The sequence below is a fragment of the Anopheles marshallii genome, chromosome 2 (genome assembly GCF_943734725.1).
Source record: "Anopheles marshallii chromosome 2, idAnoMarsDA_429_01, whole genome shotgun sequence".
NCBI lineage: Eukaryota > Metazoa > Arthropoda > Insecta > Diptera > Culicidae > Anopheles > Anopheles marshallii.
Window position 1 is genome coordinate 14,827,732 of NC_071326.1, and position 13,126 is coordinate 14,840,857.

At 44.7% G+C, this 13,126-nt stretch overlaps 4 protein-coding genes and 1 pseudogene across 4 annotated transcripts; 2 read left to right on the forward strand and 3 right to left on the reverse strand.

Moving 5' to 3' along the window:
* Positions 1 to 283: 283 nt before the first annotated feature.
* Positions 284 to 847, reverse strand: LOC128710394 (39S ribosomal protein L43, mitochondrial). Its single transcript, XM_053805447.1, has one exon. It carries the CDS (start codon positions 845 to 847, stop codon positions 284 to 286), a length of 564 nt encoding a protein of 187 aa, XP_053661422.1.
* A 189-nt stretch (positions 848 to 1,036) lies between these two features.
* LOC128710393 (tRNA (cytosine(38)-C(5))-methyltransferase) lies at positions 1,037 to 2,117 on the forward strand. The gene is made up of 2 exons (XM_053805446.1): positions 1,037 to 1,115; positions 1,180 to 2,117. Exons 1-2 carry the CDS (start codon positions 1,037 to 1,039, stop codon positions 2,115 to 2,117), a joined length of 1,017 nt encoding a protein of 338 aa, XP_053661421.1.
* A 155-nt stretch (positions 2,118 to 2,272) lies between these two features.
* On the reverse strand, positions 2,273 to 3,423 carry LOC128708099 (transmembrane protein 183). The gene is made up of 3 exons (XM_053803057.1): positions 3,369 to 3,423; positions 2,617 to 3,296; positions 2,273 to 2,557 (listed from the first exon to the last, which is right to left on the reverse strand). The coding sequence occupies exons 1-3, from the start codon at positions 3,421 to 3,423 to the stop codon at positions 2,273 to 2,275; spliced, it is 1,020 nt and encodes a 339-aa protein (XP_053659032.1).
* A 906-nt stretch (positions 3,424 to 4,329) lies between these two features.
* Positions 4,330 to 5,418, forward strand: LOC128706979 (farnesol dehydrogenase). Its single transcript, XM_053801923.1, has 4 exons — positions 4,330 to 4,627; positions 4,693 to 4,955; positions 5,035 to 5,172; positions 5,383 to 5,418. The coding sequence occupies exons 1-4, from the start codon at positions 4,330 to 4,332 to the stop codon at positions 5,416 to 5,418; spliced, it is 735 nt and encodes a 244-aa protein (XP_053657898.1).
* A 3,010-nt stretch (positions 5,419 to 8,428) lies between these two features.
* On the reverse strand, positions 8,429 to 10,836 carry LOC128715964 (carcinine transporter-like; annotated as a pseudogene).
* Positions 10,837 to 13,126: the final 2,290 nt, after the last annotated feature.

The following is a 13,126-nucleotide window of genomic DNA, read 5'->3' on the forward strand; positions in this document are numbered from 1 at the left end:
GCTCCTATTGGGCAATTCTATAAGAGATGTTATCGGGCTCTTCCCGGGCAGCTGAATGTTGTTACCGGGCTCCTATCGGTAGCCCGGTAAGGGATGTTGATGAAAACTTTGCTATTATGAATCGAAATTGCATTTTGGGTTCCGTGTTGATCGTGAGTTGTTTTGCGTAATGGCTATCCCTGATTTGACTCTTTGCGTTTCAAAAAACAAGGTCTTTAAACATACCAACAATTGTACATTGCACTACCACTGTTTATTGTTAAAAAATAACTTAACCAAACAATTATTTAGTTTCTTGTGGCCCGTCCTGGGACGTTGTATTCCGTTTCGCCAGATACAGCTCGAGCAGCTTTTCGGTGGCACTGGGTACGTCTTCCTTTAGCTGGGACAATTTTTTGGAAGGGAAATCGGTTACATTTGTCGATGGATGACGATGGGTGAACGGTGTCCAGGCACCCTGTACACTCGGCACTTCCGTGTGCCAGTGTTTACGTAAGCGCATTTCCTCCGCCCGACCGTTCGACTGTTTCAGCACCTGGATCCATTTGGAGATTTCCTCGCGCGTATTGTTGCGACAGTTTATCCACGTTCGCTCTCCGTTTAAAAATTCAGCCGACATTACGGCCGTTCGGTGGCGCCGGGGCTTTACGTACACCACCACACCCGGATTGGACCGGCTGAAATCGACCAGTTCCTGTTCGAGGAACTCGCGCATTCCCTTGCTGGACCCGCTGGTTTTACAGTACTTCAGGGTGATACGCTGCAGTTGGCACACGTAACGACCGATTCCATTCTGTAGTGGGGCTCGCGGGAAACCAGATTTGAGAAACAAATGCGAATTGGACATGTTTTTAGTTCCGGACAAACGGCACGCAAAGCACGCAAAATAAGCACACCGCGGAGGAGAACGACAACAAACCGGGTCGTAAAACGTCAAACTTAGGAATGCCGCCATCTGTCAGTCTGACTGGCAGCGCGCAGCTGTTTGTTTACGTCGGGTGGAAAATTAATTCAATTTCCACGAGCTTACAAAACGATGGAGAGCACACAGGAAATTCCGCACAGAGTGTTAGAACTTTTCAGCGGCATCGGTGGAATGCGAATGGCGTTGGAGCGTAAGTGCTTTATGGAACGGTTTCTCGTTAACTGAACTTAATTTTCTTGCTTCCGTTTCCATAGACACCGGCAAAGCCTTTACGATCGAATGTGCGATCGACGTGAATCCGATAGCGAACGCAGTTTACAGCCATAATTTCGGTGATAAAATTGTCCGCAATGGAAACATATTGAGCCTGAATGCAGAGAAAATTTCCAAGCTAAATGTTAACACAATCCTTATGTCGCCACCATGTCAACCTTTCACGAGGAATGGGAAATTCAACGACATTAACGATAGGCGTACGGATCCTTTTAGGCACATTTGCGATCTGCTTGACAAGATACCGTTGGTCAACTTTATTCTGATGGAAAATGTGAAGGGCTTTGAAAAATCTCAAGCATGCCAAATGTACAAAACCCGTTTGGAGGAGGCTGGCTTTCACTATCAAGAATATATTGTTTCACCCCATCAGTTGGGTGTGCCGAACACCAGGCACCGCTACTACTGTGTCGCAAAACGCAAAGAAACTGATTTTAAATGGAAAAGTGAGGCAATTATCCTCCAACAGCAGGATACTCGGAGCGATGAACAAATTAATATAGGAGCAATCGTGGAACAGCACTTAGAAGACTCGGAACTGTATGCGCTGAAAAGTGCAGCGTTATTAAAGCATCTCCCACTGATGGACGTTTGTACACCGGAGTCAACGAATTCGATGTGCTTCACGAAAGCATACACACATTACGCGGAAGGAACCGGTTCTGTATTTTGTCCCCTGCCGAAGGAAGAATTCGACAAGATTTACTCCAGCGCAATGAATGCTGATGATGATGATCGGAAGTTGGCTTTGTTGCAGGAACTACGGGTACGATATTTTACTCCAAAAGAAGTTGCTCGACTGATGAGTTTTCCGAACCATTTTACCTTCCCCGACAATGTAACCAATAAGCAACGTTATCGAACGCTGGGCAATAGTATAAACGTGCTTGTTGTCGGTGTATTGTTGCAGGAGTTGTAAGAACACAAAAGAAATCTGAACATGCTCTACATAGTCACGTGTGATTCGCCCGAGAGTCACAGTCAGTGTATATATTCCAATGAAAATATATTAAACAATGACCACAGGAAAAGGAAAAAAAGAGGGTTGGTACATAATTTTTCGAAGAATTTTTCCTAGTTATCCCAGTCCGATTCTTCTGTCCATTCGGATTCGGCCAATGCCGATTCTTCTTGAAGTGAGCTACCGATTTCCGTATAATATTCCGGTGTCCACCAATCCAGTACGGTTACGTTGCGCACGGGATCGAATACCAGCTCATCTATCCGTTTACCGCAGTAGTTACCCAGCTCGAGACTAATCTTGTAGCGCATCATGCTCTGGGAAAGTGTTTGGACGATGTTTTTCACAAACAACGTCTCGTTGTACATTGGTATCACTTTAAGGAAATCGGTCGTTATCTGGAAATAACATGAAGCCGTCAAGCAGTCGGTCTAAAAAATATATGTATATAACCCACCATCAACATCTGGCATCCTTCCTCCGGGTTCATGTAGATATCCTGCAAAAATGCGAGCGAGCTTTTCTCGCGCTGTAGTTGCGCCGACCGTGCAGGCCGACTACCCGGTGCTAGTCGTGTTTTCAGACGAAAACAGTACGTCCAGCAGTTCTTTGTACGCTTGTGCCAAGTGGTAAGTAGCTGCCGACCGATAACACGATACTGATGACGGTTCGATAACATCGTCAAGCGCTCCACAAACGGTGGGTACAGATAGTACAGCGATCGTATGACGGCTGATCGTAGACCGCGCAACCGTACCATGCTGGCCGGTTGAAAGCGTGCCGGTATATCGATGGATTGATCATAGTACGATCGGTACAGTTGCGTCCAGAACCGCCCACTCTGCACGACCTCCGCCGTTTTACGACAAATCAGTGCAAATCGGCAAACATCTTCCGGGCGTATAAATTTCGACACCAGAAACCATACATCGATATGATAGTCATTGTACACGACTACCTGTGGTGTACCTTCGGCAAGACACTGCTTATCCGACCATCCTATCCCACTGGTATGTTCCGGGTCATCACCTAATGGTTCCGTTTCGAGGTCGATCTCAGTTAGCGTAATCTTGTTGCTGCTCTTCGATGATCGGTTGGAACATTTTGAGCTATTTGCATAATCGTATATGGTAGGGTCTGCAAACGAATGGAGCGTGTTAGGTTTTTTTTTATTACAGAACAGCAGAAGAAAACCAACTCAGTTTCTACCTCTTCCGTATGTGGATCGACTCTTGGTTGGTTTCACTTTCACACTTAATGCCATGAAAGTAGAAGGTTATCAAAGAAGGTGGGATCGAACGTAGTAACAGAGGACGGTTTGCTTGAAGCGGGTGGCAATCACCAAAGGAAATTTGTCGCACTAAACATATATTTTACATCCATTTAATGGAATCGCTCTGGCCGCGATGGTTAACAGTTTAAGGCGCTACTAATTTTAATGAACCATCTTGGTGGAGATTTTGATGCTGCAGGAATATGAACGAACCCTGGATTAACGTTGCTGTGCAGTTAATCTACTGGTAATTTGTTGGAAATTATGATAAAATTGTTAATTTTTATCTCTCTGAACGCGTTTGTTGTACTATGTTTTGTTTACATTTTGATTGAACTGACGTTTCTGCGATTTTTCATCGATGACGTTTGGAGCTGCTGGAGCTGTTGGAAAAGTGTTTAGAACGTAGGCCAGTGGAATGCACCCATGAACTGTAGCGCAAATACAACAACGTACAGAGATTAATAATGTTAATACGTATTGTTGAAATACTCATGATTATTATTTCTAACTTTTCATCCAACAACCTGTGTCATTTAAACCCAATGCATTTCAACTGTCACGTGTGAATCTCCTTTGGTCGTATAACAGTATAACAAAATTCCAAACTCGAAAATTACAAAAATCATATAATTTAAGAACATGTTCGCCAGCTCATATAAGTTTTTGTTCGACTTTTCAATCATAACTCCGTTGAAATTGGCCTGAAAATACGAGGACGTGCTGTTCGCACACATTTACATGCGGGGATCATGCGTACCCCTTTCCTTTATTGCTCATCACCGTGGACCGATCATCTTGCTACAAGCGACGCCTTACTTAAACTGCCCGTAGCACAGTGCAACCACATCAGTTCTGTTTGATCTTTTGAAAGAGTGTGATCGTTGATCTGGTACGATGGAGAAATGGAATGGAAAAGTGGCCCTGGTTACTGGCGCTAGTGCGGGCATCGGACAGGATGTGGCCCTTGCTCTAGCCAACTCCGGTATGATCGTCGTCGGAATAGCTCGGCGTGCCGAGCTGATCACAGTGCTCTCTACGAAAGTAACCGGCACGGGTAAGATCTACGGCAAAAAGTGTGACGTGAGCAATGAGACAGAAATCATGGAAACGCTAAACTGGATACGCCGTGAGTTTGGCGGTGTGGACGTACTGATCAATAACGCCGGCATCTATCGTTACAAATTTATCACGCGTAAGTTACGGCTAATGGGCGGCATGGTTTAACAGAGAAATAAAGCGATTTCCGTGAGTTTCTAGAGAGTGAAACATCCGATTTTCGGGACACGTTCAACGTGAACGTGTTGGCGACATGTATTATCATCCGCGAGGTAGTGAAGGACATGCAGGCCCGAGAAGCGTACGGTCACATCGTTGTGCTGAACAGCATGTTGGGACAGCGCATTCCGGACGTGTCAGTGCCACTGTTTGGAGTGTATCCTGCATCCAAGTATGCGCTGGTTGGACTGACGGAAGTTTTACGACAAGAACTGAACTTCTTGAAGATGCCCATCAAAGTAACGGTAAGAAGGGTTTTCATTACTCGATAAGTTTCTTAGAAGTTGTATAAATAAGTGCGCTCGCTTGTTTCGGTTTCGGCAGAGTGTCCATCCGGGCATGGTGGAAACGGACATGATCAAGGTGTTTGAGTCAGCGCTAGCGGAACGGCTGCCAAAGCTGCAGGCCAAGGATATTACCGCCAGCATCATTCACTGCCTTGAGACACCTCCAGAAGTTCGTGTAAGTGAAACATAGTAGTTGTACGTTACAGAAACGCACAACACAAATGGCTCATTGTAGCTTAAGCGCGTTGGTAGAAGAAGGTATCGAGTTACCGATTGGCATGGTTGATTTTGAGTTGTGGTTTGATGCTTGAACTGACATCAAACCGGTTGTTATTCTATAACATCTTGAAGGTTACGTGTGGTTGATGTTTATTCTTTTCCACAGATTGATGAAATAACCGTAATGCCAACTATGAAATGAACCGAGCCCCACCGCATGGCCCCGTGTTTGCATACACTATGTGTAATTAAGTACCAATCAAACACAGTTCTCTTCAATAAAAGCTGATTACAAAAGGATTGAAAGTTTTTTTTTAATTTCGTTAATCTGTTCCGAGCTCCATTTGAACGAAGTTGACTTGAGGTTAATTTGTTGTAATTGATTGCAATGGCTTTGCCGGATGAAGGAAGTGCTCATTGAGCCATATGCAAACAGTGAGCAAGTAAATTAAATCAGTCGAACACACACCGTGGGTACTTTGAAGATGGGAATTTATTTTTGCAAAGTTGTGCGTCACATATGATTAAAAAAACTGAAATTTGGATTAGAATTAGAAAAGTTGAAAAGGAATTGGTTTGTTCGTTTCGTTTGTTTCTTACGTTTCGTTTCTTTTCGTTCTCTTCGTTCATTTCCAATCTCTTATATCCTTCCCATGCGCTTCGTTCCTTTCATTCCTATCGGTCTTTTTGTTCCCTTTCGTTTGTTTCTTTCCTTTTATTTCATTTCTTTCATTCTTTTTTAGCCTTTCTGTTTGTTGCTTTTGTTAGTTCCTTGCGATCTTTTGCATTGAGTTATTTCCTTTATCAATTTCTTTTCATTCATTTGATTTGATTTCCTTTCTTTTTTTCTTTGCTTTAGTTTCTTTCCATTTTGTTGCTTGCATTTCTGTTCGGCCATTTTTAATCATTCTGTTTCCTTATTTGGGTTTCGCTCCATTTAATCCTAGTCATTTATTTTCACTTTCTTCTTTCTTATCTTATCTTTATGTTATGTTTGTGCCGTTAGTTGCTAGTTGTTTTTTTTTCTATCCTTTTGTTTCGATTTTTCCGTTTCTTTCGTGAATATTTTATTCTTTTGTTCCTTCTCTAGTGCTGCATATGAAGATTTTTTTGGGTGCTTTTACTCTCAAAGTTTTTCACTTGTTTCAATATTTCGCGAAATGGAACGTACCTCCCAGGTGCATACCGAAACACCCGTAGCCACCACTCACAACCCCCTCGCACTTGTTTATTTGTTCGGTTAGCCAATCAGCATAATCCAAATTGAATGAGTGCTGTACTCGCGATAAAAGCTGCTCATATCTCGTCTAAATGATGAATAACAACTTTCCAGCCCGCCGACCAAAGTAACAAGAAAAAATGTGCCAGAATGTGTTGCACTTCCGGCACCGAAACGCTCCCTTTGCAACATGCACGGAATGAGAATGGTTCGTTTTTTGGCGGGATTGTACTACTAGCGTGTTTATTTCTTTGTGTCGTTCTCGCCCACGTTCGTATACCGTGGATCGCACCGGTTTTGGTTGCTACTCGCCTTCGTTGCCCACAGCACATTCCAGCTATGCAACCGGAAATAATGGTCATGTTCTTCGCGCGTTCATCCTCATCGAAACCGTTAGCACTGGTATGGCTGCACTCGGTGCGATCCCACCCGGGAGGATTCTATGGGGCAGAAGGAAGATACGTATTTTATTAAAAGAATTATATCAACGAGCACGGGCAGCACTATCCCGATTTTGCTAATGCACCCTTGGAATGTATTCGGAATTTGCGCTGCGGGTTGGCCGCTACGGGAAGGTAAATGGCAGCATTCGATGTGAAGTAATATGGATAGGTGTAATGGGAGATTGTTTTTTTGTGCTCTTACTTGAACTTGTTATTTGAAAACCAACTTGGTAAAGTTGTGTGATAACCTTTGTTGCTGGCCGTGAAGCAAACAGGTGTTGGTAAATTGTAAAGTTAATTTATTTTTTAATTGTATTTTAAATATTTATTATTATTATTATTATTAAAAATTTTTTAATTTATTACCACTATTTGTACAAGCAATACTGTCTAACAGGGTAACATAGTCCTTCTGCATTTCATATCAAATGGTTTTTAGCCTACATTCCGATTCGATTGCATAACTTCACTGCCATCTTGCCAACACATTGAACAGGGTGCTCGTGGAGAGAAACACCTCTGCATGTCCTTCGAGATGGACGACTCTTAAGACGTTGCTGGTTTCCATACGGAAAGTGCACGCAAAAGTTGCTATGACAACCGGTAGCATTAGTGGCAGCTCAAACACATTGCAACCGCCAGCTTTGGCTGTCCGTTGGACTTTTATCCTTTGCCGTTATTTATTTCTGCTATCTGCCATGTTGTTGCAGCACCCGAACGACCTGGCGTTGCAGTTTTGCGGGTTGTCGCGTTTGGTAACGTGCGTTCGCTTTCGGGAGAGTGTGATTGGATCCCGCCGTTTCCGGGGATGGGAAAACCCTCTACGTTAGATCCGTTCCCGTTCACGTCCCGTGGATGAGTTCACGTTTTCTAAATCCCCGTTGCTCGTGGGCACTGTTTTTTGGGGGGGTGGTATAGGTTTTTTTCGTGGTACAGCGAGTCTTCCCGTTTTTCGCTCGTGTGGAATGTAAATTATTCAAAGTCTGTTGTTACGTTGTTGATGCTGTGTTGGGGTCGTTGTGTTTTTTTTTTTGGAACTCTCCCCACGCCCACTGCAACCAGCTGGAAGCAGCGAACTCCATCCAGTTTGGTGGGAAACTTGAAAAGCATTCCAAGCGTCTTCATCACGGTACAACGCGCTGTCCGGGTGTGTCGAGTCGCTACGTACGGCAAAGTATTTCCAGGCTTTTTTTTCTAACAATTCACGATCTCACTGTTGCAACTGTATTTTTTCTCCCGTTCCCTTCAATCGCTCCTTTCGGTCCACGAGAACACGAGAATACAATTTTCCATTCCTGTGGCCATGGTTCCGCTGGGAGTTGCGGTGCCTTATTATACGAAAAAGGTAACAATAAAATATTTTTTCGCGCAGAATTTTGTTCCACCCGCACTTCATTGCCGGTGGCCAACCCCGGTGGCGTTGGCGAGCACGTGACGCTGCACCATCGGACGCTTCATCTTTGGGCGGCATGTATCTCCGGGGACGCCATGTCCGAACCGGAGGGGGAGGGCCGGTTGATGAAAGTACACGATTGTACGATGGTCCGGAATTATTGCGCGGCAGGTTGGTGCAGTTTTTCCAGCTCGTGCAGTTCCGTCTCGATGGGACGGTCACTAGCCCCGGTGCGGGGACGTTTCGGGATGGACCAGAACCGCTGATCACGTCCAAACTGGCGACCCTCGTCCATCGTTTCCGGTAGCTTTTGGTGTAGCGTTTCGGGTAGAAAGAGGGCACTGAGCGCACCGGCAAACATAATCAGTCCCATCGCCACGAACGGTAGCCGAAGGTCGCGGCTGGTACCGAGATAGACGATGTACGGCACCGAACACATTGGACACGATGATACCGAACGAGGTGCCAGTTTGACGGAGAGAGGTCGGATACAGCTCCACGGACTGTAGGTACAGTGCGAAATAGGTGATGCAGACGAAAAATTTCACCACAATTGCAAGCATCGTCACGTACAGTTCGGTTCCCGGCCGGTGGATCAGTAGTACCACCGGTAGGCACGCGATAGTGGCAGCTAGAAAGGCGCCACTGTTGGTGAAACGTCGTCCGAGTCGATCGCAGCACAGCTGACCGAGAAGGTAGGCCGGCAGCTCGACGGCACCCTGCCAGAAGTTGTTCAGGAACGGATTGCCACCCATCTGCAGGCTGAGCAGGAACAGCGTGAACGTCGGTATGGTGTTGCAGATCCAACTGAGCAGCAGCAGACAGGTCAGCCGGCTCATATGCCATCCGCTGAACAGGGACGCAATGCCGTAGGTTTTTTCCCGCTCGGGACGCGGCACCAGCAGCTTCAGCTGTTCCTCGCTCATCTCGAACGGTTGCCCGTTGACGGTGGCTATCTTGTGCAGCTGTGCCAAACACGCGCCGTACCGGCCCTGACTGGCGAGCCATCGTGGCGACTCGATGGCGTACCGTGGGAAGCAGTAGAACACCAGACAGGGCAGTGAGGTGACGATCATGAACCAGGCCCAGTCGCGCATCCACCAGAGGATGAGCGGTGCCAGACATACGCCCGCCGTCCATCCGACCAGCTGCCACAGCGAGAGGGCGGCACGGTTGGCATCCTTTGAGATTTCCATCGCAATGATCAGCGGTGACTGGAAGGAGGTGTTGGTGGAGAAGCTACCGATGAACGCCAACACCGCAAACAGCCAGTAGTGGCGGGCGGAAAAGATGGCAAACACACGTCCCACGGCTGCCGTCACTATGCTGAACAGATACACCGGTAGTCGTCCGATGCTGGAAAGAGATGGCAAAGGTGTTAAAAGATGAAGATGAAGTTCCTTCTCGAGCTACCCACCGATCACCCAGCTGACCGAGAACGAATGTACCGCATACTTCCGATACACGCACGATGGCGAACACATTCGTACCGTACAGTTCTCGCTCACAGACCCAATCCTGCTCCGTGATCGGTGTACGATCATAGTAGGTACGGTCGTAATCGTATCCATACTGGCAGGACACTGTAGCAGTTCCGTTTGATGGAACTGTCGGTAAATTGGCGTTGTCGTCGTACGACACATTGTACATCTGACAGGAGCTGGCCACATAATCGCCGCGACTGTTGAACTCCCTGTGGGTGAGGACAGAATTTAGATAAAAAAAACAGGCAGTTCACACAATCTAACTCTTCGCTATTTTATCCAATTCTTCACCGTGTTTGTTGGCTTAGAGGGAAGAGGGTGAAGATACTCCACTTTTAGCTTAAAGATAGCATCAAACATGGGTTAAGCTGCACGCGAGAATGCTGATAAGAAAGCTCAATTGTCCCTGATTTAATCTGTGCGACCACAATTCGTGCGAAACCCGGATTAATTTAAGTGCTGGCAAAATTAAATTGTTATCTCACATATCTCGTTCGTGATTTGGTATATTTCAAACATCCATTAGCATTGTTATTACGAGAAGAAACAAATATTTTCGATTTTTTCATTTAAAAACTAGTACAATATTGGGTTTGCTTTTAAAATACTCTATTTTAAATGTGAAATAGTTTAAAACTGGCTTAATAATTAGGAGAAATGTTGTCACAAAAAATCATTTGTCCAAATCGTGTCCAAAGCAGGGCATCTTATTAGCACACAAACATTCATTCGCTGCACTGAACGATCGCAATTTATTCACAATACGACCATACTAACCCAACCAACGCAACTACCGCTACCGTCCCTCGTTATCTACTCACATGGGATACACGGACTGCTTCCATCGTTCGAGCTGCGTTTCATTGTGCGTTCCGTTGACCGTGGCCGGAATACTACACCTGTGGTCCGGTACGGCCAGTACGAGCAACACATTCACCACACACATGGCAAAAAATAGTACCGCGATCACGTTAAAGATGATGTTGTACCGTCGCTGGAATGGACCGTCATTGCCGATCGATTCCATGATCCGATCAAACGCCGCATCAGTGCCAGCATTTTCGTTCTCGCTCGCTGTCATCTCTGCTGCTGGTACGCTTGTCGAACAAACCAGTGTCCGTAGCCGGTTGCGTGCAGCCGTTTCAGCAGCACCTCATATCACTAACGTTTGCACTGCTATCACACCGTCTCGAACACGCTTATCACATCGTTTAGTTTCTATTTAGCCTCTAAAGCCACCAAGCCAAGCCAAGATACGGAACAATGGGGCAACGTTTCGATGCGCGGACTGGCAGTGTGTCACGACGGTGTGCAGTCGTCGTAAAACGTCAACACGGAACGGTATCTGTAGTTGTACCATCTGAGTTTCGAGAGAGAACCACTCGATGCACTCGCTGCACTGAGCGGGCCACACATTTGGAGGTCGTGATCAAATAAAACGGGTTAATTGCGTACGAGTACGAGCTCGTTGTGTTGGTGCGAGATGTGTGTTGTTTAGATTTGTTTGCTTTTTCCTCTTCGTGCACGCCATTTACACGCCCAAATGCACTCAGCTGTGCTGATGCGCTGATGCGTTGGTGGTGCTTACAACAGTGATGGTGGCGATGGTGTAAACGACTCTCACTTGGAACAGCCGAGTGTAGCATTCCGTGTGCTTTAAGAATCGGTTAACTGGGTGCTTAGATAAATCGATTGATTCGTAACGATTCGGACGAAAATGAATAACGTGTTCGTGGCTAATTGATTTCGCTAGTTTAATTTATATTGTTTTGTTTAACAGTTTCATGCCGGCTATCTGTAACGTAAATTATCTACAGTTGGATATTTAGTTTTATACATAAAATGAAACAAATATCATATTTTCGGTGTAATGTCCTCTAATTTGTCCTCTTTTTTTCAATCGGCCATTACAAATTCCAAATTTTGAATGAAACGCCTTTTAAAATGTGTGTAACATCACCGTTGTTTTCATACCTGCACGATGTATAGTAATATAGCATATTAAAAAATAGAAAAGAAGAAAAGAAGAAGGAAAGAAGAAAATAAGAAAATAAGAAGACTATTAAAAAAGTAAAATAGAAGAGTAGTAAAAAGTAGAAGAGAAGAATAAAATAATAGAGAATTAAGAATTAGGAAATAGAGAAGAAGGAAAGTGGAAAAGTACTGTCTCAGAAATGTTACACGTACAGCAATATGGCCATTTTTCTTGAATAAAAGAAAAGTCGAAGTCGAGAATCTGAAAATAGAAAACAAGAAAGGAAAGAATGGAAGGATTAAAGAATAGAAGAAAAATAGGAATAGATAAAGAACAAATGAAAAAAGTGGTAAACAGAAAAAAAGAAGAAAATTTTAGAATTGCATTTTTGTCCCAGAAATGTTACGACCAAACCGTTTCTCTTGAATAAAAGAAAAGTTATACAAAGAAATAGGAATGTAACATAAAAAATTCACCATTTCTAACTTTTTTTTAACACTGCTGTGGAATAGCAAACATGTAAAAAAAAATCTGACCCGCCAATAATCGCCAACCACCTGGGTACAACATGCAAATTTTCTACATCCAAGAACTTTCAATGGTCACGTAACGCGATTCTGGGTAACGAAGAAAAGTTGCAACTATAGAATTACAAACCGGCCCGCCCAGCAAACACGCTCCAACACCAAACCCTATTATGGGGCATTGCTAGTGGCGATGTGATGTGCGAAGGTTGATAAAAAAGTAAACCAATAAATTGTCGCTGTTTAATCTTTCTGCCGAATTGGGCTTTTGCTGGAAATCCTGGAGTTGTGGAGAAAATCACACCCCCCCCCCCCAAAAGAAAGTTCAACGGACGAAGGTAAAAAATGAACGAAAATCTTAAGCGTCGTAGGTGTTTTTTAAAACAGTTTTTGGTGTGTTATGCTGGACGAAGCCTAGAAGGATACGGTTTAGTGGGTGACGGACCGTCAACTACGCTTCTGGCCGGTAACGAATGGTCGCCTGTCGACAAGTGACACCCGTGTCGTGTCGTCCGTGTCCGATTTCGTTCGGAATTGCGCTCCATTGCAAAAAAAAGAATATTGCAAGTAGCCAAGATTTGTGTGAACTTTCTTCTGCTAAACCCTTTTAGCATCGCGTTTTTTCCAATGTGACTGCATTGCATGCCGGAGGAATCGGAATTTAAGGGTTGAAATGGTACCGTGGTGAATCGTGCGAATGTTGCATCCGTCTCCCTTAGGACAAACTGTTCCACCCGTGTGTGTGTATGTGTGTTTTTATGGGTGTTTGTATGTATGCGCTTCCGACGACAGCTTCGGGGCGAGTGTCAGTCGCTTTTTAGTTCTTAAAATGCAATAAAAACAAATTTAATTGTACAATGCTGACAGATTCT

Coding starts and splice junctions, on each gene's coding strand:
- LOC128708099 (XM_053803057.1), bottom strand. CDS start 3,423: ATGGCATTAAGTGTGAAAGTGAAACCAACCAAGAGTCGATCCACATAC. Junction 3,297..3,368: donor TCGATCCACATACGGAAGAG/GTAGAAACTGAG, acceptor ATTCGTTTGCAG/ACCCTACCATATACGATTAT. Junction 2,558..2,616: donor AAGGATGCCAGATGTTGATG/GTGGGTTATATA, acceptor TGTTATTTCCAG/ATAACGACCGATTTCCTTAA.
- LOC128706979 (XM_053801923.1), top strand. CDS start 4,330: ATGGAGAAATGGAATGGAAAAGTGGCCCTGGTTACTGGCGCTAGTGCG. Junction 4,956..5,034: donor AGATGCCCATCAAAGTAACG/GTAAGAAGGGTT, acceptor CGGTTTCGGCAG/AGTGTCCATCCGGGCATGGT. Junction 5,173..5,382: donor AGACACCTCCAGAAGTTCGT/GTAAGTGAAACA, acceptor TCTTTTCCACAG/ATTGATGAAATAACCGTAAT.
- LOC128710393 (XM_053805446.1), top strand. CDS start 1,037: ATGGAGAGCACACAGGAAATTCCGCACAGAGTGTTAGAACTTTTCAGC. Junction 1,116..1,179: donor AATGCGAATGGCGTTGGAGC/GTAAGTGCTTTA, acceptor CCGTTTCCATAG/ACACCGGCAAAGCCTTTACG.
- LOC128710394 (XM_053805447.1), bottom strand. CDS start 847: ATGTCCAATTCGCATTTGTTTCTCAAATCTGGTTTCCCGCGAGCCCCA.